Here is a 24,105-nt window from a genome sequence, read left to right on the forward strand (position 1 = left end):
AAAACAACTAATAGTTCTTGTAGCTGAAAAATAAAAATCTGCTGCTGTGTAGTATGGATTAATAAAGATGAAAAGCACTATATAAATGCATCATCAGCGTGCTCATAGTTGTTATCCCTGGGATGTCACCGGCTCATACCGAGTAGAAAGTCGCTAGTATTGGGCAGGGGCTTTTACTTGCTGTGTTAATGTCCTTTTATATTTTTGAAAGCCATAACATAAAGTATGTGTTTTCTTAGCTCGGAGCTACAGTGATATGGTAGATCCCTCATGTATTGCTGTCATTTAAACAGATCTCTTTGTAAAGATATTATGCATATTGCATTAATTGCACTTTGTTTTTGCAATATTATTTTAAGCATAGATAATATTTTAAGGATACACCCTGCATGCCTTTTACCTATGTAAATTTTTAGTAATTGTTCGGTATCAGAAGTGGTGATTGCCACAAATCAGAATGTGTGTGTGCTTATGACCTTTGTTATTTTAATCCATTAGGCACTCCTGATAATGTAGAGCTCAATCTTGTAAGGTGCCGAATGCCTCCTGAGGGGTGTTGCATGACTAGCGCAATGGAAGATGTGGGCATTCAGTACCTTGCCAGAGGGGCTCAACATCTGGCCATGTTAGCTTGTTAGAGACAGAGAGTTGGATTTTCAGAAGGACTCATCATTGACGTTAAAGGGAGTTTTACACTGACGTCAATGAAGATTCTATAGCAACTGTCTTAATTTCTGCTGAAGCCAAGATAAATGAGACATTACTCGATATTTCATTTTGTTTAGGGATGAGGCAATGTATTATGGAGCCAAACATAGTAACTGCATAATTTAAGGGGCATTTTTGGTCCTGTACTCTGCTTTAACTTCTGGCCTGAAAGTTTAAATGTTTAGTTTTAAATCATGAAAAATTTGAGGTTCATCGTACAAGGCATTGTAATTATGGGTCAGAAAAATTGTGGGTTACAGTTTTTGACAATTGCTCTTGATATGTTTTACCCACCCATAACTCCAAAATCACTTGGCCTAAAGGCTGCAGCATCGTTTAACCAGTGTGAAAGAAACTCCATGGGTCTCCATGATGTTTTTGAGGATGTAATTTGGCAACACTGAGTTATTGTTTGAGAACATTATGCATACGGAAGACTCCATGGACCCTATGATCTCGCCGCCTCTTCCTCCCCGTCCCTTTCATCCCACTGGCTACAGAGGGATCCTGTGAGGCTGCAGTGGAGTTCTCTGAACTCCCAGCTGCGCCCGGTAGCTATTGCCCTCACAAACTAGCCAAGGGGCCACAGGTATGCAAGAGATCTGAAGGCCCATGTACGTTGTAGTCAGTGCAGTTCTTTTTTTAAAAGGTTTGTGAGATATACTATGGAGCCATAGTAGCAATGCCAACGTTAAGATTGTAGAACAGTTCCCATTCTAGGCCTTACTTTGAACCACCTCTTATTTTTGCAAGAGTTCATTTCTGTCTCAAACTATGCTTGCTTATGCCAGAAGAGAACTTTTTGGGGTTATTCAGACAAGCCATTTTCAGGTTAAGGAACCATAAAAAGTTAATAGTTGACTACAATGAAGTTTGTAGGGTGCGTATGTATGCATCATGGGCTTAATTTAGAACTAGTGCCACTTGTATCAGTGAACACAAACCACTATTGATCTAGTGTAAGAGGAGAATTAGGCACACACGTGCGCACACACCACAAATGTGTATTCATAAACTTCAAACGTGTAAAACCACTAGTATATAAAAAATGTGTCCACCCATTTTTTAAATATATGTATCCCAAATTAATACTAGGGCATAGATGTTTTTTCCTTTTTTGGATACCCTAGTTCTTTAATTATATTAATACTAAAAAGACCAGGTGGTGTTTACACAGTTCTTAAGCTTCATGTTTACTGATGTAGAGTTTCTCTTTTTTCTAACCTGGCTCTCTCATCATAAGCTAAACTGTTCTTCTGTCTTTTTTGTATTCTTGGCTTTTTTAACACAAGAATAGTGTTTCGCCATGGGAAATGATACAGAAGGAAAAATAATTCTCTCTGAATAGGATGTTTTGTCAAAGTTATCTAGAAAGTGTCAGGACTTGGAAAAGGAATCTCGTATGGATTAAAATAATAAATAAATAAAATTCAATTCAATTCAGACTTCCCCTCCTTCTTATATTTTGAGGTCTTTTTGACATAAATAAAATTTATTGATATAAATACTAAGTCCATAATCACCTACATTGGTAAGTAAAGAATTCCATTTTGATAGGCATAATACCATATGAAGTTAGTACTGTCTGAGGACTTATTAGAGTTGTGTTTTACAATAAAGGCAATTATCTAGTTAGAAGCCAAAAGAGCTTGATGGCGGGAAGGGGGAAGAATTTGAAAGTTAATAATAAAAAAAATCTGTTGTTTTCATTCCATCTGAAAAACATAGCAATTGCACATACAGTAAGAACAACAGTGAACGTCCAAAAAGTTTAGTGAAATTTGGAAAATAGAATTTGAATGGAAATCACAAGAAATATTGCCTCTACCTGTCTTTTTTGCAGTTAGGTAGTTAAAGATTTAGCATCCTTGAAATCACAATAGGTAAAAAAATAATTCTGGTCTACAGTCACAGAAAGCTTAGCCAGGAAAAGAACATACACTGTCATATCCCAAAACTAAAATTCTCATTGTGAAATCAAGTGTCCTTTTATGTGTCTGAATAGACTTTATAAGAGCAGGAAAACCATGCTTTTAAAAAATAGCAGTATTTAAGATGGCCTTGGCAACTTGAAGATACTCTCATCATCCTATCATCAGTCAGTAAACAATCAGGTTCTATAAAGTTGCAGAGTCTGAAGATGTAGAAAGGAATCATAAATCATTTTAGAATGTGGGAAGGTATTTCAATCTCCTGACTCCACTTTTTTTCTAAGACAAAAAAAATTGATTAAATGAGTCAGGGCCCTAATAGTCTTAGAATTTCAAGATTTAATATTATTCACTGTAATTTCTATGTTGTAGTGAGATAGGAAGTTATTTTTAATCAAGACTCCAGAAACAGATTTTATACTTTCCCCTGATCTTACAAAACCTTATTTTACCAGCCAGATTTTTTGTTTTGGTAGCATCTTCTACGTTGTCCAGTACACCAATTTTATGATCCATTCAATCCAGTTTAAACTCTGATAAAGTGTGACTTGAGAGCACAAGTTGCTAAAAAGGACTGCATTACGTGGGATGTCTAAAATCTTTTCAGAGAAGTCTGGTAAGGAGATTGAGTTTTCTTCTGCTGAATGAACAGCATTGCAGACTACTGTAGCTAGTAGGGTTGACGGGGGAGAGGGCAGGATGAACCAACAGGTCCCTTGTAACACCCTTCCTTTTGACATCTGAGATGGAACATGCTTTTTGGGAAGCCAGCTTCAACCACAAACACGTCTCCCCATACCCGCTGACCCATGTGTATTCTATTGATATGTCTTGGGAGACATCTTTAAAAATAATAATAATAATAATTAATAATAATAATAATAAATAAACTGCAAAATAGAAATGAGTCTCCTTGTAGCACACATAGACATAAATAATGCTGTATATCTTCATTATTTATACACTAATAATCACATAGTTCCTGCCTGAAATGGGACTACTGATAGCTGACAAGGATGGGGGAGAATACTTAGGGATCTCAAAACAGTCTGGAAACATGGTTTCAAAAAAGGAGGGAGGATTAAATCCATCTTCCCCCACACCTCTGATATTGTCCTTGAGGACAAGTTGATACAGGTCGCAAGAAAAGCTACTACATTAGGATTCCAAGAGGCTGAGTGCTAATTCCCAGGTGGGCCAGTTCTTCACAGTACTAGCTTTCAGATTCACCAGCCCAGCTAGGAAAAGGTAGAACTGAGAAGTCTCAGGCCTTGTCTACACTAAAAGGAAAAGTCAATCTAAGCTACGCAATTTGAGTTGCGTGAATAGCGCAACTCAAATCAACGTAGCTTAGATCTACTTACCACGGGGTCCACACTACGTAATGTCGACGGGAGAGCAGTCGCTGGTCAATTTAGCGGGTCTTCACTAGACCTGCTAAATCGACCACCAATGCATTGATCGCCGCAGCATCTATCCTCTGGTAAGTGTAGACAAGTCCTCACTAAATAAACTGTCTCTCAGAAGCATTAAACCAATTCAGATGTGCATCTCTTTTATGCTATATGTGGAGTAGTCGTCTCCTGTGTTGTTTTGCCATCTAAACTGGCAAATAACAGGTCGTGCACCTCAAGGTGACTTCAGTCCAGTAAAGGCCCCATTCAGGGATGCTTTCCAATTCAGGAGGGTACTTTAAGCATGTTTTTAACTTTAATCATGTGCTTCAGTGCTGCCCAGAACAGGGATGGATTTAAGCATTTGCCAAATGGTTTCCTGAATAAGATGAAAAGAGTAAAGTCTTCAGCAGTTCAGGGAAGGGGAAGCTTAAGTTGATGAAGGACTCATGCCGGTGTCACTGGTAGGAGGAGTTAGCATTCAGGGGGCTGGAGCAACACAGAGGAGTCAGGCCTGGAGGCTGCTGGATGAGCAGAAAGTCCTGGAGCAGAAGAGGTTTTGTTCCTTAGATGATGGTAAATGGAGTATGTTCCTAATTTGTCTGGGTTTACACGTTGGTGGGGTCCTGCTCCGTGGCTGGAGCTTCTAGGTGCTATCACAATACGCATCATAACAGCACATTATGCCTGTTTTATCACTGGACAAAATTAATCAAATATGTTTTGCACATTTAAATCATGCCCATTTCCATGCTGGGGAGATAGGGATGGCACCTGGCAACAAAACTGCTTTATAAACATTGCGGTTTCAGCAATAGCAGTTGCATTAAAAGCTTTGTTCGATTTATTTATACGGTGCTCAAGTATATTAAATGTCAACAAGAACTTGACCTATGTCAAAGTTGTTTTTCAAACAGCTGCTACTATCCCTACAAATGACTGATAAAGCAATAGTTGTACAAGTAAATCAACTTTCAGCTCCAGGAGCAGCCTTCTTGTATTGCTGCCTGTCTCATTCACTCATGTCCAGTTCTGTGAGAAAGTGAGCACATTTACTCTAGGGAAATCATGAGAGCTGAGGGTGTTCAGCTTCCGGCAGAATCAGTCTCTGAGAAATCTACTTGCATCAGGCTGCCTTTCCTCTTCTGAAACTGAATTGTCACTTTTCCTCTCAGTATCTGAATGCAGATTTCAGAGAGAGGTGGGAGAATGAATAAAAGGAAAGTAAGAAAATAAGAACGTGGAAAACAAGAGAAAGATGTGGTGAGTACCAAGAAGAGCACCAAGGAAGAGGTGAACTAGAAACTGAAGTCCCGATTCAATGCCCAGAAGAAAGACTGCATAGACTTGAATGGGCCTAGAGTCAAACCCTGGAGGAATCGATTGTGCAAGATACTGAGCATCTTCAGCCCTCATTCGCTTCAGCAGTATTTCAGGATGCTTAGGACACTTGGAAAAGTGTTTCAAAGGACAGTTCTTCACGTAAGCCATGAAGTCTAGGCTTTAGGCTTGGAGAGTTTTGTGGGCATTGTACTGAAATGTATCACTTAGGATGAAACTGCAGGAGAAGCGTAGATGGACTGAGGAGCTCAAATCCAGCCACACGACCCAGGGCAAGGGCTACAATGCAGCCCCTTTGTGGTCAAAACTCCACTTTGAGGTCACAACCCATCTGTGCCATTTACATGTTGCCTGCCTCCATTTCACACTGCGTGCCACTTCTAGAGGCTGCCTTTGACTTGGGTGATTCTTCGTTTACAACTATCAGAGGGTAGCCGTGTTAGTCTGGATCTGTAAAAGTAGCAAAGAATCCTGTGGTACCTTATAGACTAACAGACGTTTTACAACTGTCTCTTATCACAGGCTTCCATATCGACTTTGGAAATAACATTAATAAAAGACTGGGCTAGATTCCTGAGAGGAATAGCTTGGTTTCTAAAATTGTAACACCTTAAAAGATGTTCCTGTAAAACCAAAATGACAAAATAGAGAGCTTTTGAAAGCTGCTGGATTGATATGTCTCTATAGAGGCAAGCTCTACCACCTTCTGTCACTGCCTCTGCTTCACCGTTCCATTACTTATCAGTTTTTCTAAAGGAAAGAAGAAGAAACTCCATACGGATGGAGTCTCAATTTAATGAAAGGGACTTTAATTAACATTAATGGCAGTTCCATTGACAAGGCCACACACACTGAGCTGAGAATGTTTTACATTCTAACAATTTTAGTTATAACTTGTGAAGGATTATTTGTTTGTCTATGCAGATAACAGTTTTGAAATTCCATTTGCCTCATATATGTATAGGATAGTGTTTGAGAGCCATTTGAATACTTTTTTTGAAGTTGAGATTGAAGGTGCACTACTGAAAGCTTGTACCTGACGATAGGGTGAGGGACAGAAGAGGCATGCACTGTGCTACATTTCCTGCTTCTCTGGTAGGAGTGTTTGGTCACAAATAATGGTCAGTTTATCAAGGAGTCAGAAGATAGTCAAAAGTGGTTGAGAGACATGGTAATTGTTGCAAGAAAGCTCTAAATGAGGTTCTTACCATTTTCCCTTTTGCTGTATATGAATGACCTGACTTGCTTCTCTGTGAGCTGAGTATTCACAGTACATAAAACTCTTTATTTTATCCCACAGTCTGGAACTGAACGGAATAATCAACAGTATTTTTTTAAAAAAACAGATCTCACTGCTTTGTGAACATTATTAGCTACTGCTTCAATGTCTGCAGCCAGGCCAGATGGCTAATGTCACTTCCAGCAACAGTTCTCCACCCTCCACCCTCAGAGGCCCCACATCTGGGACCCACCTGCACAGACCATTCTTTCCCCCTTACTCGTGAACAGCAATTAAATTTAGTTGGGGAGGGGAAAGTACATAGTTGGATCCCCACTTAATATCACAGCCCCCTTAAGGAAGGTAGCATCTTGCTTATTTAGAGTACTATTGGCTGGTGGGAGGTGGTGATCGCTCCATTTGAATCTGTACATTAGGTGCTATCGGTGACACGGAAGAAGAACAGCAAGTAGAAGTGGAGAACAGGAATTATTAAAAAAAAACAAAAACATCGAAACACCAAACCAGAACAGTCTTCTTTCATAATCTTGGCAGGGGTATGGATCCCATTTGTGAAGCTGGGACAATATCAAATTAGTTATGAAAACTATAAATCAATATGAAATGGCAGTCGGCATCCTCTCCTGCTTTTGTACATGCCCAACATGGAAACTTTTCTAAATGTAATCCCTGTTGTCCTGTTTTCCAGCTGATGTAAGATCTCAGGCATGTCTCTTAGTAATGGAAGCTAGAAAATAGTGCATAGAAAAACTTCAGCACATTTTACTTGGAAATATTCACAGCATTTTCTGTTTAGCATAATCAGAAGGTCTAACCCTAAATGTTTAACGTTAACATAATTTAACTGCCACAAACACTTTAAAGTCTGGCATTTTCTTTATTTTCCACTAATTGTCTATTATTTCACTGTTACTGATGTGCAAATACAACTTTAAAACATACATATGGCAGATGGACAGTGAATCAGGTTAAACCACTTTCATTTTCCAAAAACTGAATCCAGATGTTTTGCTGATTGATACAGTTTTTTCTTTTGTTTGTGAGGAACCTGCATAGCTTGAACTATTAAGTTGTCAGTTTATTGAATACAATATAAGAAGTGGTTTGTAGCTGGAAAATCTGTATTTTGGCAAGTTGTTTAAATTCATGACGGGATTTGTTTTCCTCTATACTTATGATGATATTTCTTCAACCACTCCCTTTTTCCAAAATGGACAGAGTATATTGAGTGGGTAACATTTCCTATACATATTTAAATTAAAAATGTAAGCAGCACTTATAATTATATACTGAGAGAGATATACCTTAGCTGGAAAAGTCAGATCCATATAAGGACTTTCCCAAAGAGTGGGTGTGTTTGGTTATGGAGTCTTGGTCCAGTGGAAATTCCCTTCCTCCCGTCTCTCCAGCAAGGCACTAAGGGTGCTGCACAATCAGGATTTCCATATGATTCACTTGGAAAACTATAGTGTGTGTTTTTTGCAGATGAGTTTATTGGGTATCATTCATGTACTGCTGTGGCCTGTAGATGGAATATATAGAAGCAGAGAAAGGGTCAAATTCTTGCTGGCTTTTGTTCCTACTTGTTTAACAGAAAATCTGCAAAAGAAGAAGAGGGGTGGAAATCTGTTACCTTTACCCTTGTCCTGGCTCTTCAATTGCATACAATGAAGCCCTGCCACTCCAGAAAACTGCCACAGTAAGAGTCCTGGAAGGGTTGTGAGGACAGGGGGTGTTTTTCACAAGTATGCTGCTTCCATTCCCTGGCCCGCCCAGTGATGAAAATTATGTACCCCATGTGTGCAGCTTACCTGTTCCGTAGGGGGCAGGAGGGGTGAAAACACTTCTGATCAGAATATGAGCGCACAGCAAGAATGCTGCTTTTGTAGCAGCTGGACCTTTTGGATCCAGATCCACCATAAACCAAGAACTAGGACATCCAGTTTGCTTTCTGATATTTTCATCCAGTGTCATTACAACTGTCCCAAGTGATGAGGCTTCTGCCACGACCCTTGGCAGACTGTTCATTAGTCTACGTTCATACATGTAGTCTTCAAAATGTCTTTGAAGCCCTTGAATCCCATGGGGTGATTTCAAGTTAGGCCTCCTTGTGTCCAGATGGCTGATATCAATGCACTCGTTCCGTGGGCTTTGTCTGACTGCTTTGTGCTGTTCTGTCAGCATTCTGTGCTTCTTCCAACACAGAGACTGCACCAAGACATTGTCCTGTACATTCCATGAGAGTGGAGAAACTTGAATACCTTTCTTCAAAAAACACACTTCCCAAATACAAAAGGATTTTTTACGGGCACCACTTTGCATTTGGACATCAACACACTGCAAAATATCATTGTTTTTTCTAGCTGTGTGCATTTGATTTTGCATTTTTTTAAAATAGTTTGCATCCTGCATAGACTGATTTTTGGGTCTTTTGATCTACTTTTTCCATTTTAATAAATATGAGCAAATAAATAGTTGCAACAGGAGAGGATAGGAAGAGATGCGATAGACACGAAGGACAAATTACATGTGAATGCTGTTCTTCCTCTGTTGTGCCATTTGGCTGTTGTGTGTGCCACAGAGACAAATATCTACACACCCAAGATAAAGAAAATATGCAACGGGCCAAGTGGGAACGCCGTATGGAATTTATTTTGTCAGTCTCATGGATGATATAATTCTTGAAGATCTTTTCTTACACACCACTAACACCAAATTCCATATTTCTGTTTTGGACATGGTAGGGCATATTTTCAGGGACTTGTGTGGGGTTTTAACTGCCTTCATCACATTGTCTTTAATAGTAATTAGAGAGCTCAAACCCCACATAGTGATGGGAAAGTTTGTGGGTCAGTGAGGTATTCTTACCACCACAACAAAAAGCCTTAACAATGTTTTTTCTAATTTTGTTTATTTACCTGAGCTCTCCTGTCTCTCTCCTGATTGAGCCTTTCCTCTTCCAGAGACTTGTTTTAGCTTTCCTGGTAGCATCCATTAGTTCCCCATATGGACTCTCCCATCTGTTTGAACATCTGTCTTGTATCCTCTGACAGCTTCCAATGCTTCCTGTGGAAACACAGTTAAGTTCCATTGGCCTTCACTCCTTCCTCCTCTGCTTCTTAATATTTTGACCAGCAGTTTCTTTTAGCTTTCTCTGATGGTCCTTGAGCTCCTGCTATGTATTTCAACTCCTCATGCCAGTTACCAAACTCCCCCAGCTGATTTGTGACTTTCCATCTGTTCCCGCTGCTAGCGGATGCAGCTATGATTACACTGGTCTACAATTTTTGAGAGGTCGTCTGCTTCAGAGATAAAATGTGATATTTATTATGTATTTTGATGTGCTGAATTCAAATATGACAATTAAAACAACTGATTGGCTACTGTTTCTAAGGTATTTAAGTTTTTACATTTTATGTCTATGTATATTGTGTAGATAGTAGAGTTTTAATCATAAATTGTAAACGTAGGTCTTTTCATGTGTTTATGGTTGCTTTACATGATAATATTTCACCTGTCCTGTTTATGTTACACTTTAAAAATCAGCAAAAGGGTTCTATAAATAAAATGTATTATGAAACAAAAGGCAAAAAACTATTATGTACATAGTTTAGTCCTATTCAGTGTCTACTAGGCGCTTCTTGGCTTGTCTCTTGTATTCATTAAATGGAGCATCTCTTGTCACCGTCCAGCAATAGTTTGCAAGCATTGATGGGCTCCATTTGCCCTGATAGCCTGCCAGGAGATTCCACTGCTGTAGTGTGGAGCCCAACAGCTCTGCACTTACTCTTGGGTAGTTCCAAATCCCTGACAAGGTCATTCAGTTCACCTTGTGTTATGAGGTGTGGTTCAGAGGAGGGAGATGGGAGAAAATGTGGGTCCTGTGACATTGATGGTTCAGGACCAGAAATTTCATCCTCTTCCTCTTCCTCGTCTGACTCAAGTGAGAATGATTCTGGTGCATCAGGAACCGGCAGTCCTTCTCCGTGGGGTACTGGGCGTATAGCTGATGGAATGTTTGGATAATGCACAATCCACTTTTTCTTCTTTGACACACCTTTCCCAACTGGAGGCACCATGCAGAAGTAACAATTGCTGGTATGATCTGTTGGCTCTCTCCAAATCATTGGCACTGCAAAAGGCATAGATTTCCTTTCCCTGTTCAACCACTGGGGAAGATTTGTTGCACAAGTGTTGCAGCATATGTGTGGGGCCCACCTCTTATCCTGATCTCCAATTTTGCAGCCAAAATAAAGGTGTTAGGCTTTCTTAACCATAGTGGTTATACTGCGCTTTTGTGATGCAAAAGTCACTTCACCACAAACATAGCAGAAGTTATCTGCACTGTTCACACAAGTACGAGGCATCTCTGCTCACTTTGGCTAAGCAGAAATGTGTCCCTTTGCAAAATCAAACACTGACAAAGAAGAGAGCACAACACTGTATGATTTCTAGAGCTGATATAGGGCAATTTGTTCAGCAGAGTGATGTAAGCTTCGTTAGGATTGCATCATCCATGACTTCTAGGAATAACATGATGCAATTCATATCATGTATGATGCAATACCAGCTTCAGATTGCATCATTCATTGTTTTGCCTCAAAAGCAAGTACTGTCCAAACCCAGTCATAGATTTATTCATAGATTCAGTCAAAGATGTATTTTAGTCATTTCTGGTTTAAATTGAGATCCCTTCCCTTTATAACTCACTTATCCTCTGCCATTCCCAAGTCAAGGGTCGTATATACTGACCCAATAGCATATCTTGAAAACTAGAGCCAATCAACAATTTTAAGCATCATTTTCATTCTCAGTGACCCAGAATTAGTAAAGTTGGACTACATTTATTTCAGAAGCATTTTGGCTGTAGAGCAGTGTTATCGGAACTTCAAAATGCCTTCTCCGTACCCAAAGGCAAATTAACTTGGTACTGAACTTGTCAAGGAAAAGAGTAGGTTGGTTTTCAGAGCAGTTTTATTCTATCCACCAACCTAGGACCTTGTCCATCTGACATTGAGGTCAGTGAAAAGATTCTTTGGGAGTTGGACCAGGAACATAATTCTAGACTAGTGGTTCCCAAATTTGTTCCGCCGCTTGTTCAGGGAAAGCCCCTGGCGGGCCAGGCTGGTTTGTTTACCTGCCGTATCCGCAGGTTTGGCCAATTGCTGTTCCCAATGCCCACGGTTCACTGCTCCAGGCCAATGGGAGCCACTGGAAACAGCGGCCAGTATGTCGCTCGGCCCGCACCACTTCCAGCAGCCTCCATTGGCCTGGTGCAGCAAACCACAGCCACTGGCAGCCGCAATCGACCGAATCTGCGGACGTGGCAGGTAAACAAACCGGCCTGGTCCACCAGAGGCTTTTCCTGTACAAGCGGCGAAACAAGTTTGGGAACCACTGTTCTAGGCAGATGCATTGGATGCATGCAGCTGTGTGCCTACATATTGAATGGTCCTGATGGCATCCAGGAAATCAAGGTGAAGCACAAATATCTTGTGATGGAAAATATAGTATAAATAGAAAGGTGAATTATGTTACATTTTACATACTTCATGGATCACACCAGGCTTTAATAATTGAAACAGTATCCAGCATGTTCCTCAATAAGATGTTCTGTTGAGAGATACTTTAATAGAAGGAAAGTTCTGCAGATTTTCATGAAGTTTGAAGGTTGATTTCAAGTCCCTTAGGGCAGTGATTCTCAACCAGGGGCCTTCCAGAGGGTACATCGACTCATCTAGATATTTGCCTAGTTTTACAACAGACTTCATAAAAAGCACTAGCAAAGTCAGTACAAACTAAAATTCATACAGACAATGACTAGTTTATACTGAAATGTAAGTACAATATTTATATTCCAATTGATTTATAATTATATGGTAAAAATAAGAAAATAAGTAATTTTTCAGTAATAGTATTCTGTGACACTTGTATTTTTATGTCTGATTTTGTAAGCAAGTAATTTTTAAATGAGGTGAAACTTGGGGTACATAAGACGATTCAGACTCCTGAAAGGGGTACAGTGGTCTGGAAAGGTTGAGAGCCACTGTCTTAGGGAAAATCATGCTGTTGGATGGTGTCAATAGTGGGTTACATATATCTCTATGTTCTGATGGAGGTGTGGGCAGGAAATGAAGGGGGTGTGCCTGGCTGTGTCATGCCTATCTACAGCGTAAAAGCTATAAGGATACTGAAACATCAGTGTCAAATACCACAGCTGGTTATTTCCATATTCGTAATGCTTAACTCCTATTCACAATAACTTTCTGGTTGTGTAGCTAAAGTTTAAAATAAGATTCATGTTTAAAAAACAACAGCAAAAAGCCACTTTTATATGCTGGCTGCATAAGGTTTTCTACAGCACTAAGGCCCCAGTAGTTTCCACAGAACAGTCCCAGCATCAATTGCAAACAGTTTTCTATAGCTCCAGGCACTTGAGTTCCTTAGGAGAGGGGAACCTTTGCTGCTTCTGTCCTGCAGAGATCTCCAGACTCTCCTCTGCTGTGAAGCTTAGGAATTTCTTCAGGAAAAAGTTTTCTGGAGCAGGGGAAGCTGCACTGAGTTCCTGGGCTCTGCTGGAGAGTGGGGAGGCTGCTATTGTAGAGTAATTCTTCAGAGTTTCCTTTTTATATAAGCAAGCCTACCTCAGCTGAGCCAGGCTGGGACTTTATCACCCATTTTTACACCCCTCACTTTGTAAGTGCTAAAGTTTGCAGCAGATATGTCTTGCGGCTTGATTGAAACAGAAAACTTGAAGGAGCTCCAGAGGGTCAAGGGTTGCCTCTTTTCTTCTCAGTGACCTTGAGAATGGATAAGCCTGCCCTTGGTACCTGGGCTACCTGGCTGACTCCCCTAGCTCATACTTCTTTGCATGGTTTCTAGCTCTAGGGACACAAGGGGTGCTGCAGAATAATCCGCAGTGGAGTGACAGACAAGGGAGCTGGCGTTAGGCAGCCCAGGGACCCTGGAGGTCAGGTTGAGTCTACAACTGTAGAACTTCAAGGGAGCTCAGTTGAGGAAGGGGACCTCTATCTCCCAATGCCCTGAGGAGCTGCTAAGGTTTCTAGGGGCCCTGACTACAGACTTTCAGAAGTCTGCAAGAGACTTCAAGTGCTGACTCGTGGGGTTGAAGTGCTTTTAATTTCATCCCTAATAAAAACATTGGGACCTTGCTTTAACTGAAGAACTCAACAGAATCTGAACTATGTAGGGCCTCCACCAGGGCTCCGTGGAACTCCAGCCACTAGTCATTCCCTCCCAGATTGACTTCTAACGTTCAAAGCCCTTGAGCAGCTTCAAAAGGACACCGTTTTTTATTGCTAATCAATGTATCAGATAAATGTTCCCTTCTTTCCTCTGAAGCATAGATGTTCCTTCTTCCCATCCCTCTTGCTCTGCCCTTCCCCCAAAACAAAGTAATGGCAGACTTAATCCCAGGGTGGGCAATATTCAGTCCTGCACTGGTAACTGGTTTAAGAGCCAGTATCTTGTGGGCTGAGGGTTAGATCCTAGCTCTTTTATCTCACTGGGAAGAGGAGATTTTTGCAGTCTTTCTCCGGTGGGTACACCCAGCACTTGTTTCTGGCTCCAAAAGTTTGAGATTTTGAACTTTAAAAACTGTGCTACTATTATATGTAGAAAGTTATTTTAGGTAATTTCTCTAATGCACTAGGTACCTGTGTGGACCCTGTCATCATAGTATTGAGTGTCTTCCAAGTATTTACAAGTAGAAATAACAATAACTCTTTCTTCCCTCCCAGACTGTAATAAGAGAAATAGTTTGATTCATTTTTATAGGTTTGGTTTCATTTTCTGTGTGTTCTTATATGTACGTTTGTATGTAAATTGTATGCACAAAGAACTTATTGAAGGGAAGTTAAAGGAATGAATTCAGGTGTGGAAGTGTCGACACTCACAGTGTTTAACTCTTGCAGGATTCAGTTTTTGCAAGTTATGTGATGTGCAAAAGACATCAGATGGTGCTCGTAAATGTTTGTTGGAATTTGTTTGGTGTGACTCACATAACTCACTTACTGCTTTGCCACTTGCGAGTTAGTAAAACCTTTATACCACACCGTTGTGTAATATGTTAATACATTGCCACTTTTAAAATCAAGATTGGATGTTTTTCTAAAAGATAAACTTCAGTTCAAACAGGAATTATTTGGGGGAAGTTCTGAGACCTGTATCATACAGGTCAGATTTGAGATGATCACAGTGGTCCTTCTGGCCTTGGAATCAATTGAATAAAAGCAGGTAGTAACAAAATAAAGTTTTGCTTGGCTTGCTGCAGTCCATAGAAATGCAGCAGCTATTACAGACGAATGCTGTTATTTAGGATAAGATTCCCAGGCCCTTCTAAATACTTGTATTAATTTATGTCAAAATCTTATTATGTCAATTATCTACTTGTTAATAACAACTAAGAATACTTAGCATAGTACCTTTTGTTTTATAAGTGCTCTACAAACATTGACTAATGATCTTGATACCCTTTTTAGGCTTCTAGTACTGAGTTTAACAAAGTCCCTTTTTTATTTCACCAAGGGACCACGGCAAAGAGCTTAAGCACTCGCTAAGCTTTAAGTACATGAGTAATCTTTTAGAAGTCAATGAGGACTACCCAGGTGCTTAAAGTTAAGCAGATGCTTAAGTACTTTCCTAACTGGGTCTTAAGGGCACATTCCAACTCCCATTAATATCAGCAGAAAGACTCCCATTGACTTTAATAGAGGTCAGACCAGGCAGTTATGAGTTCTCCAGAAAGAAATCAAAGCATGCTTTCTAGCAGTGGTTCCCAGCCTATTTATCATTATGGGCTGCATATGCAGCTCTCTGTGTGTTATGTGGGCCACATCCACACAATATATGAGGATGTCACATGGGCCACAGCTGTGTGCTGATTGGGCTGTGGGTTGAGAACCACTGCTTTATAGCAATCCTTGCTGTTAAACTGCATATCTAAAGTGAGACTTGACTAATGCTTGGTCCAGTGTGCTGTGTACTTATAACAGGACCCCTGTGTACCACAGAAAAGTGTATGCCTGTAAAATGAGATTGGAGTTTTTTCACCAAACAGATTTTAAAAATATTTTATATTTATTTTAAAAATCTGTTTGGTGAGAAAACTCCAATCTCATTTTTTTGTAAATATGCTGGGCTTGATGGTGCTGTCCGTGTGCAGAACAAATCCACATCAGAGACTATGGGCATCTGGCCTGAACCACTGTGACTCCCTGGCATCTGGTGGGAATTTTGGTCTGTTTATTTTTTTTAACTTACCATTTAAATAGATAACTTCCATCCAACGATTCCCAGAGGCTTTGCAAATATTAATGAATTTATCCTCACAACACTGAACTGCATAGTGGCTCATAGCTATATAGCGCTAAAAGCAGTGTGGTCTGGTGGTTAGAACATTGTCCTTGGACTTAGATTCAATTCACAGCTCTGCCACAGATTTCCTCTGTTGCCTTTGTCTCCCTTGCCTCAGTTTCTCACTTGTGCGATGGGGATAATACCTCACATGGGTGTAGTGAGGATAAATACAGTCAAGAGTCTGAGGTGCTCAGATGCTACTGTAAAGGGGACCATATGCGTACAACAAATAGATATGTATTATTGTTCTTGTGTTATATGGGGAACTGAGGTGCAGAGAAGCTCACGTGACTTGCACAGTCATGTTAAAAGTCTCCGAGAGCCAGGAAACGAATCCAGATTTACCAACTTTCTATGGAGTGGTTTGGTTTGAGGTTTGGGTCCTTTATTTTTTCTGTTCCCCGTCAACAATAATAACAACAAAACAAGATCAGCAAGACTTCTCAGCCAAGAATGTGGAGGCAACATTTTCCAGGCAAGGGGAAATTTCCTGTTTCTTTTCTGTTTGGGCACATATATCTGTTAATTAGGCAAGTTACTGTGGTTTTGGTGACCCGTTAAGATGACATGGGATATCAAGGAAGAATGGAGTTATGATTAAGGTATGGGTCTGGGAATGAGGAACGGATGGATGTTTTCTCCTTTCCATTAATTTTCATTGTTGAACACCCTCTACACTTCCTAATTTCAGCCAGAAGCTGATGAGCCAAAAGGTCACAGTGAAGCAAGCTGTTCTCAGAGATTTCTGGCCCAACTGGAGTAGGGATCTCATATTGCAGGATTGCTAGCCCAGTTTTGCAGATGCAAATGGTACTGCTAAAGAGCCAAATTCATCTCTGGGGTGAGCCCATTGAAAACCAGTTGACTTACACACCAGGAATAAATTTGGCCCCTTAATTTTGGGTACTTATCTAAATCAGATCGCTGAACCCTACTGCTGTTGATCACTTAGATTGTTGTTGCACGCTATCGGTTTGAACATGGAGCCTTGTTCCATATACTGTACATAGAGAAGCATATTTGACTTCTTTAAGTAATGAAAATCTGCAGCATGGCACAGATTAAATCCATTCAAAACAACCAAGAAAAGAGACTTATGTGCAGGTCAATGAGAGGGGAAAAAAAACCCAATATATACAAGCCTTTTAGTGTGCACAGCGTAAGATTTTTTGGCTGGCACTCACATGATTTTATTCAAGGGCTGGGAAAGAACTATGATTAGTTAAAAGCTTCGGCAAAGTCTGGAGGGAGTGCTCTAAAGAGTTTGGAGCTGCACAGAGGTGACTGTAACTCCTCTAGCAATTTCAGACTATTATTCTGTAGCTCAGGACAAAAGCCTTTTCTTTCTCTCCGTGTTCAAAGAGACATTTGTCTTGAGATGTTGCAGCTGTGGGCTGTGGGATTGCTTGTTTGAAGATACTCCTTCGTAGACGAGAGGAGAGTCAACGCACTGAAAGTGGTAGTATTTTATCCTGGGTGGGGAGTTTTTCCCCCTCTTCTCCCTCCCTCCCTCCCTCCTCTGCTGCCATGTGCGGTTTTTAATAAGAAGAAGAATGTGGAGGCAACATTTTCCAGGCAAGGGGAAATTTCCTGTTTCTTTTCTGTTTGTTTAATAAAGTGTATAGTTGACTGTAAAACTGTAGCTACGTTGTTGTGAATGTGTAATTCAAGAGATTGTTGGGCTTGCTTCTTGGTACACTTTTATATAGTGCAAGTGAACATGTTTAAAGCTTTTTTTTTTTAATAGCTGTGTGGCGTAGGCAACTGAGATTAATAAGTATTAGGCAAATGGCTTCTGCTTTTGTTTCTGTGAGATAGTACCAGCCGACTTGCGGTCACACAAAGACTGCCATTTAGCAGGGAGCACTCCCTAATTCTCTTGGCAGGGGTGCCACTGGAATCGGATACAAGTGGGTGGTAAAGGGGAGGAGCTGCAAAAGAAGACAAGCAGGCTTTGTGTATTAAAAATGAAACAAAAGCACTTTATACACTGAGCTGGGTGCAACAAGCTGTGCTGCTTGTGAATTGGGGTGGAGTTTGAGTTCTCAGTGTTACAGGGAAAGGGTTTTTTTCCTTTTTCCTCCCTTCCTTAAAAAGCTGTCCACTGAAATGCTGGAAGAAGTCCATAGATAGCAGGGAATGCCCCAAAATATATAGAATGAACAGTACTTGGGTCAACTTTGCAAGCTTTATTATGATTTATCTTCAAATCAGAAAACTTCAAATGAATGGAAAGCTTTTTAATGTTATACATACCGGTATATTTGTATAATATATTTCCTAAATGATAAAGAGCACTAATCTCACTAGAAAAAGAGACATTCCATGTCCTCCAGTTCTGTCTGCACTCCCTCTTATTTGTAGCTACATGCCCGTGAATTGAGACAGAACTGTGCATTTTTTACAGTGGGGATGACTCCTTGTTTTATGTGCTTAATAACTCTTCGTAGATTAGCTCTGTGCTTTATATTACTTTATATGCTGCGTTTCCCTTCCCCATGTTCCCAACACTTACATGATAAAGAAATGTGCTGCAGAATTAAAGGTTTAAGGCCCATGATTTAAACCTCGACTCGGAATTTTTAGTGGGGGAACTTTTTAATTACTTTCTGATTTTTTTGCGTATCAGATTCTTAATGAAGCAGTCATATGTGTCAAATGTGTTGCATAAGTTAAAAGAAGGAGAAAAATTATATGCAGTTTGAATCTATACATTTGATTTTCCTGTGTCCCAGCAGTTTGGTTTGAGTTTGTGTATAAAAGATATGCATAATAGAGCTGTAAAGTTTATATACAGAGTCATAGAGCTACAACTAGATAGATACAAAAAATGAATCAGCCAAGGAAAATATATTGCACTGTATGATTTAACTTGCCAACCTGTCAATGGTTTTTATTAAAATGTAATTACTCTACATTATGCACTTCATCTTATATTGATCTGCTTCAAAACTTTCTTTCTCTGTCAAATTGATGTAAATTACTTCATTGTAGTAAGAAAAAATGAGAGCCATTCTTCTAAATATTCAGCGCAATTTCCAGCTCACATTTATCCTGGGCAAGTGTATTTTTTGTCTATAGACTAGCTTGACATGTCTAAGGCGCCTATGTCATCACACACAATTACATCCGTAATCCCAAGCAAAGACACAGATGTCATGTTTCCAAAAAAAAAAAAAAAAAATTATTGTGACCTACAAAGTCACTTGTGTAATGATAGGATGATAAAACAGTTGAGTGGAAGGGTTTCAGTTTAAGTGTCAAAGTTTCAGATATCCACTGGTTTTGTTTTACTTGTTTCATTATTTGAAAAAATAATTACCAACCTTGTCTTGTCTACATCACTGTTTGTAAATAGCTCTTACCCTGCATAGGCAGCAAGCTCTGATTATGTTTGGCTGAGAAACACATTGGCCAGTGCATGGTGTAAATCCCAGTGATTACTAGTCATTGTCCTGGTGGTGATGTAGCTATTTTCACTGTGCCATTTGCCTGTGTAGCATATTCTTTCTTTGCCGATAACAATACGAGGCTGTCATTATGTGATGGTCTAGGCTCGGTTACACCTTAGTAACATTTTAGTCAGTGTTGTGATTAAGTTGCTTATTAAATAGGAAAAGTGATCAACCTAGCTGAAGAATAATGCTTCACTTATGGATGGTAAGCATTTGAGATTTATACGTTTTATTTTTGTTTATCTGCTTATGGCAAGCTTCTTTCACTTATCCAAATCATCTCAGCTCTGTACCATCCAAACTGACACAGTTGCACTTCCATCTGGATAAAACACTGCAAGCATGATGTATTACTTGCAGTAAGTGCAAATGGAAATCTCAGTAGAAAAAAGGCATCCTGTTTAGAAAAATGTTCATGTTAAATTTTGAAAATATTTCATCAGAACTTCTGTTTGTTTTGGGTTTTATCTTTTTAAATCCCAGTCAACAAAACAATATCTGAGAACCATTGAACACATTTCTGCTAAATTTGCCTATGCCCAGGGTTTCTTTTCCCGCCTCTAAAACAAGTATAACAAGTTTTTAACCAGTATTCAATACACACCAGTGTAGATTCCTCTCTGGGGTGAGTGGGCTTCAGTGGAGTTCTGCAAGGCATGGTTTTGGCTCATTGTGTTTCAGTCTGTCTTTCACATATTATTTGATGTAGATCTTGCTAATGTTGTTCACCTGACTGAATAAATGGATAACAGTGCATGTTTAATTTTGTCATTTTTAAAAAAATCAGTGTGGTGGCATTCTCATTAGTTTCCTTCCCTCATTGTCATTTTTTGGCATCAGGGTTACACTGACACCGCTTTTGGCCTTTTCCACAGCAGGATATTACAGTGTTGACCATTATCCAGGAAGCCAGACTGCCACCACAGTGCTGCAAGTGAGAGATCTTAGTTCCAGTCAGTAAACGATCCCCCTTTTTCTGGGTTCTTTTTTTATCTGCTTTTTGAATAGCTGCAGAGTCGCACACTATAGCATTTGTTCTGTAATGCTCTTTGTTTAGATATTTATGACTTCCCCTGTGACCCTCCTTAACTAGTCACAGGTCTCCACTTTAGAAAGGAATGGGAAATGTAATTTGATTTTTCGCAGTTAAAATAACTCTATTGACTTCTCCACGACAAAATAACCCGGTGCTTGTCCAAATAATCATCATAAACGATTACTGTAATAACTAGTAAATTGATATGTTTGGAACTTAATGTAGCAGGGAGATGACTGTCAGATCTAGATGGTACTGAAGACATTCATTACTTCCATCACCACCTGAATAATATAGTAGAGTAACTAGGTAGAACAGATGTGTTCTTAACCTAGACAGAAAAAGAAAATCAAAAAAGATTCTGCCTGGTTCCTCTATCAGACAGGCATATCTTATGGCCAACATTTTAAAGAATGGCCTCTAATGTTTTTGAGGGCCAAAAATTAGAACACATTGGGCCTGCATATTCAGAAGGGCTGAACATCCACAACTCAAAACAAGGTTAACAGAAGCGATGGGTATTTACAACTTCTGAAAATCAGGCTTAAGTTAAATACCCAGAATTAGCTGCCATCTTTGAAAATTTGAACCCAGAACACTTAATGCCATAGGTCAAAGATCCAAAGTACAGATAGTGATTCATTTAAAAAAAAAAGTTTCTATTTCATCCAGTGATTTCCAAGCACTTTACAAGTGTAAAACCTCAGACCTCTGTGACATAGGTAAATAGGATACCCAGGGCTCTATGAAATATTCACAATGAAATTTGAAAAAGCTCAGTGTTTGAGGGCTTAGCACTGTATACCGTTTTTGCTTGGCAATGAGGACCATTTGTGAATGATTCTTTTTAACAAAATTCAAAACTTCCAAGTAAAATCCTCCATTTTTGAAATTTCATTCCAGTATACTTGGGGAGCGGGGTCTCTTGCATAAAAAACATGAAATCTTGCATGTTTTGGTGCCAGTCCTCCGTTTTACAAAGATATCACGCAAAATTAATTTAGGGCACTTAAGCATATACATACTGAGACTACTCTTATGCATAAAGGCACACATGTTTGAAGGAGATGGGCGTTACTGGATTGCAAAATTGCCTGAAATTATACTGTGAAAATATTTTTGCAACATTTTGTGAAAAAAACCAAGAGCAAATTAAACACAGTCACAGAACCCTAATTATATCACCATTCTACATACTGATAAACTGAGGCCTAGTATCTTTTAAGTGACTTATCCAGAAAAGAAACAGTGAGTCATTGGCAGAGCTAGGCATAACACACAGGAGTCCTGGTTCCTGGTCCCCATCTGGCACAATCGCTTATTTGTTAACCTCAGCTTAAAAAGAGAAGAGGCTGAGAACATGTAGTTGTAGAAAAGGCAGCTCAGTTTAACAGACACACAATTACATCTTGAGTGCAAAATAAACGTGTGGGAAAACGTCTTCTAAGTGAATCCATGTAAGAATAACAAAAACCCTCTGAGCTGTTTCCTGGCTGCTGTCACTCCCAGCTCTGGTCGCACACTCTCAGGAAAGTATCCTGAAGATTTCCCACAGCAGCTGGGGTGGGAAAGTTTAAGGTATAGTCCCCATATGTGCACACAGATTCCTCTCACCTGCTCCAAACGCCAGTTTGCAGTGTGTAGTGCAGAGACAGAAGAGCAACAGTTACTCTGACTTGTAATATTGCTACTGATTTCATGAACCAAGATGTGTGTGTGTAGAGCATGTCCCCTACTCAACCCTAATGATACACATTTGTACAACAAAAGAGGTTCCTGTTCTATTTCTATTAAAGGCCTGTTTGATCTATTTCTCTTGGTTGGCTCTTCCCTTCCTTTTCCTTTTGGGGCAAACACCTGTTTGTTTATGGAATGATTGTTGCCTAGAGTCTATTTTCTGAGGTAGTAGGAATGCTAGAGTCTTTCCTCAAAAACCACAATTTTAAAGGCCTATACAAACATATAGAGTGAAATTCTGACCCCACTGAAGGCAGGGCTTCAGTGGGACTAGGATTTCAGTGTTGAACAAATTAGTTTGCACACACTCAAGAAAACAAAACTGGGGAGTCTGTCTTGTTTGTTGATGTATATAGTACTTGGAATATAAGGATATCCTAGCAAAACCTAATTCTAGGGCCATATTCTGCTTTCACTTACACCTGTTTTGATCAGAAGTAACTGCACTGGAATTAATGGAGTGGCACCAGTTTAAAAAAAAAAATGTGAGATCAAAGTCAGGAGCCCTGTCGTAATAGTAGTTGGAGTTGGAAAATGCAGGGTAGATCAGAGTCTGCGCTCTAGGCAGGGCACGGATGTATTTCCCTAATAGAGAATGTATCGATAGTCAACTGATACCTATGCTGAATCTCCCAGCATCCTGCTCCTCCATCCAAACTACTTCCTAAAGCTTCAAATACAGTAAACTTGTGTTGTATGCAGCCACTTCCCACTTGACACTGAAACCAAGATCAGCTAATACCCATATAGGAGCAACTATAGACTGAGAAGTGTTTTAAGTCCTGCTGATCTAACAGTCAAACTCCTTTTAATTGCAGGTATTCGCCCACAAATAATGAATGGCCCTATGCATCCTCGTCCTTTGGTCGCATTGTTAGATGGAAGGGACTGTACAGTGGAGATGCCAATTTTGAAAGACTTGGCTACTGTTGCATTCTGTGATGCACAATCAACTCAGGAGATTCACGAGAAGGTAAATTTAACTTCTGTAACTTCATTGAGATGTTTTTGAAGGGGGAAAAGATGCTTGTCCTTTTTAACAGCGTATTTATTTTCCTGTTTGGGTGTTGCATTTTAGTGCGATGAACTGACCATACTTCTAAAAATATTTGTGGCTTAATACTCAGTAGAACTGGCTGGAAATCGAGATGTAATTTTCATGGACATTTCCGGGGGGAGGGTTGTTTTGTTTTTTGTTTGGCTTTTTTTGCGTCAAAATTGTGATTAAAAAATGCCCTCAATATTTCTAATTTCAAAGTTTTTCAGACAACTCTCAACAATTCAGTGTGAGGTCCTATGTTCAACTCAGTGGCATTGGACTGTCTGTTTGGATGTAAACTTTTGAATGTTGCACCCAATCAATTCCAAAATTTCAGGGAAAATTCTAGGTCAGTGGGCAGAACTCTGTTGATTTTGGAGAAAATCAGTCAGCTGGAAGAGGGAAATGGGGCACCCATGGAGCTCCTGGAATCTGGTTAGCACACACATCAGCTTCAATCAAATCTATAATTATCTCCATATCAAAGAACTGGTTATTGGCAGCCATTAACACCTTGCAATCTAATAGCATTCCCCATCTCAGCTTGGCCCATCCTCCCAATAGAGTTTAAAATGTTGACACCCTGAATGATTTACCTCCCTAGACAGAAAAAAAAATAAGGGTGAGGGGAGAAGGAGGACACACACACACAGCCTCTGGCATGGGAGGAGATCGGTGATCTCAGTATGGGAGAATTGGGGGATCCCAGAATGGGAGAACTGGGGACTCACAGAGCTCTGACTGAGGGGTGAGGGAGTTGCAGGGAGCCCCTGAAACAGAGGGGTAGGGATTGTGGCACACAAGGAGCTTGTGGGGGAGAAAGAAGGGATGCAAAGACCTTCTGAT

The 24,105-nt window shown here is 39.9% G+C and overlaps 1 protein-coding gene across 7 annotated transcripts in view; it reads left to right on the forward strand.

The window, feature by feature from the left end:
* Positions 1–24,105, forward strand: part of CTBP2 (C-terminal binding protein 2) — a 237,224-nt gene that overhangs the window by 181,447 nt on the left and 31,672 nt on the right. For 6 of the 7 annotated variants that reach the window (XM_050959317.1, XM_050959318.1, XM_050959320.1 and 3 more), the window contains one exon: positions 23,039–23,193. In XM_050959317.1, the coding sequence (XP_050815274.1) occupies positions 23,039–23,193 (155 nt within the window). Of the gene's footprint in view, positions 1–17,239; positions 17,568–23,038; positions 23,194–24,105 lie in introns of those variants that run through there. The other variant, XM_050959322.1, reaches the window with a different exon arrangement.

This window comes from Gopherus flavomarginatus, chromosome 6 (assembly GCF_025201925.1).
Source record: "Gopherus flavomarginatus isolate rGopFla2 chromosome 6, rGopFla2.mat.asm, whole genome shotgun sequence".
In the NCBI taxonomy this organism is placed as follows: Eukaryota; Metazoa; Chordata; order Testudines; family Testudinidae; genus Gopherus; species Gopherus flavomarginatus.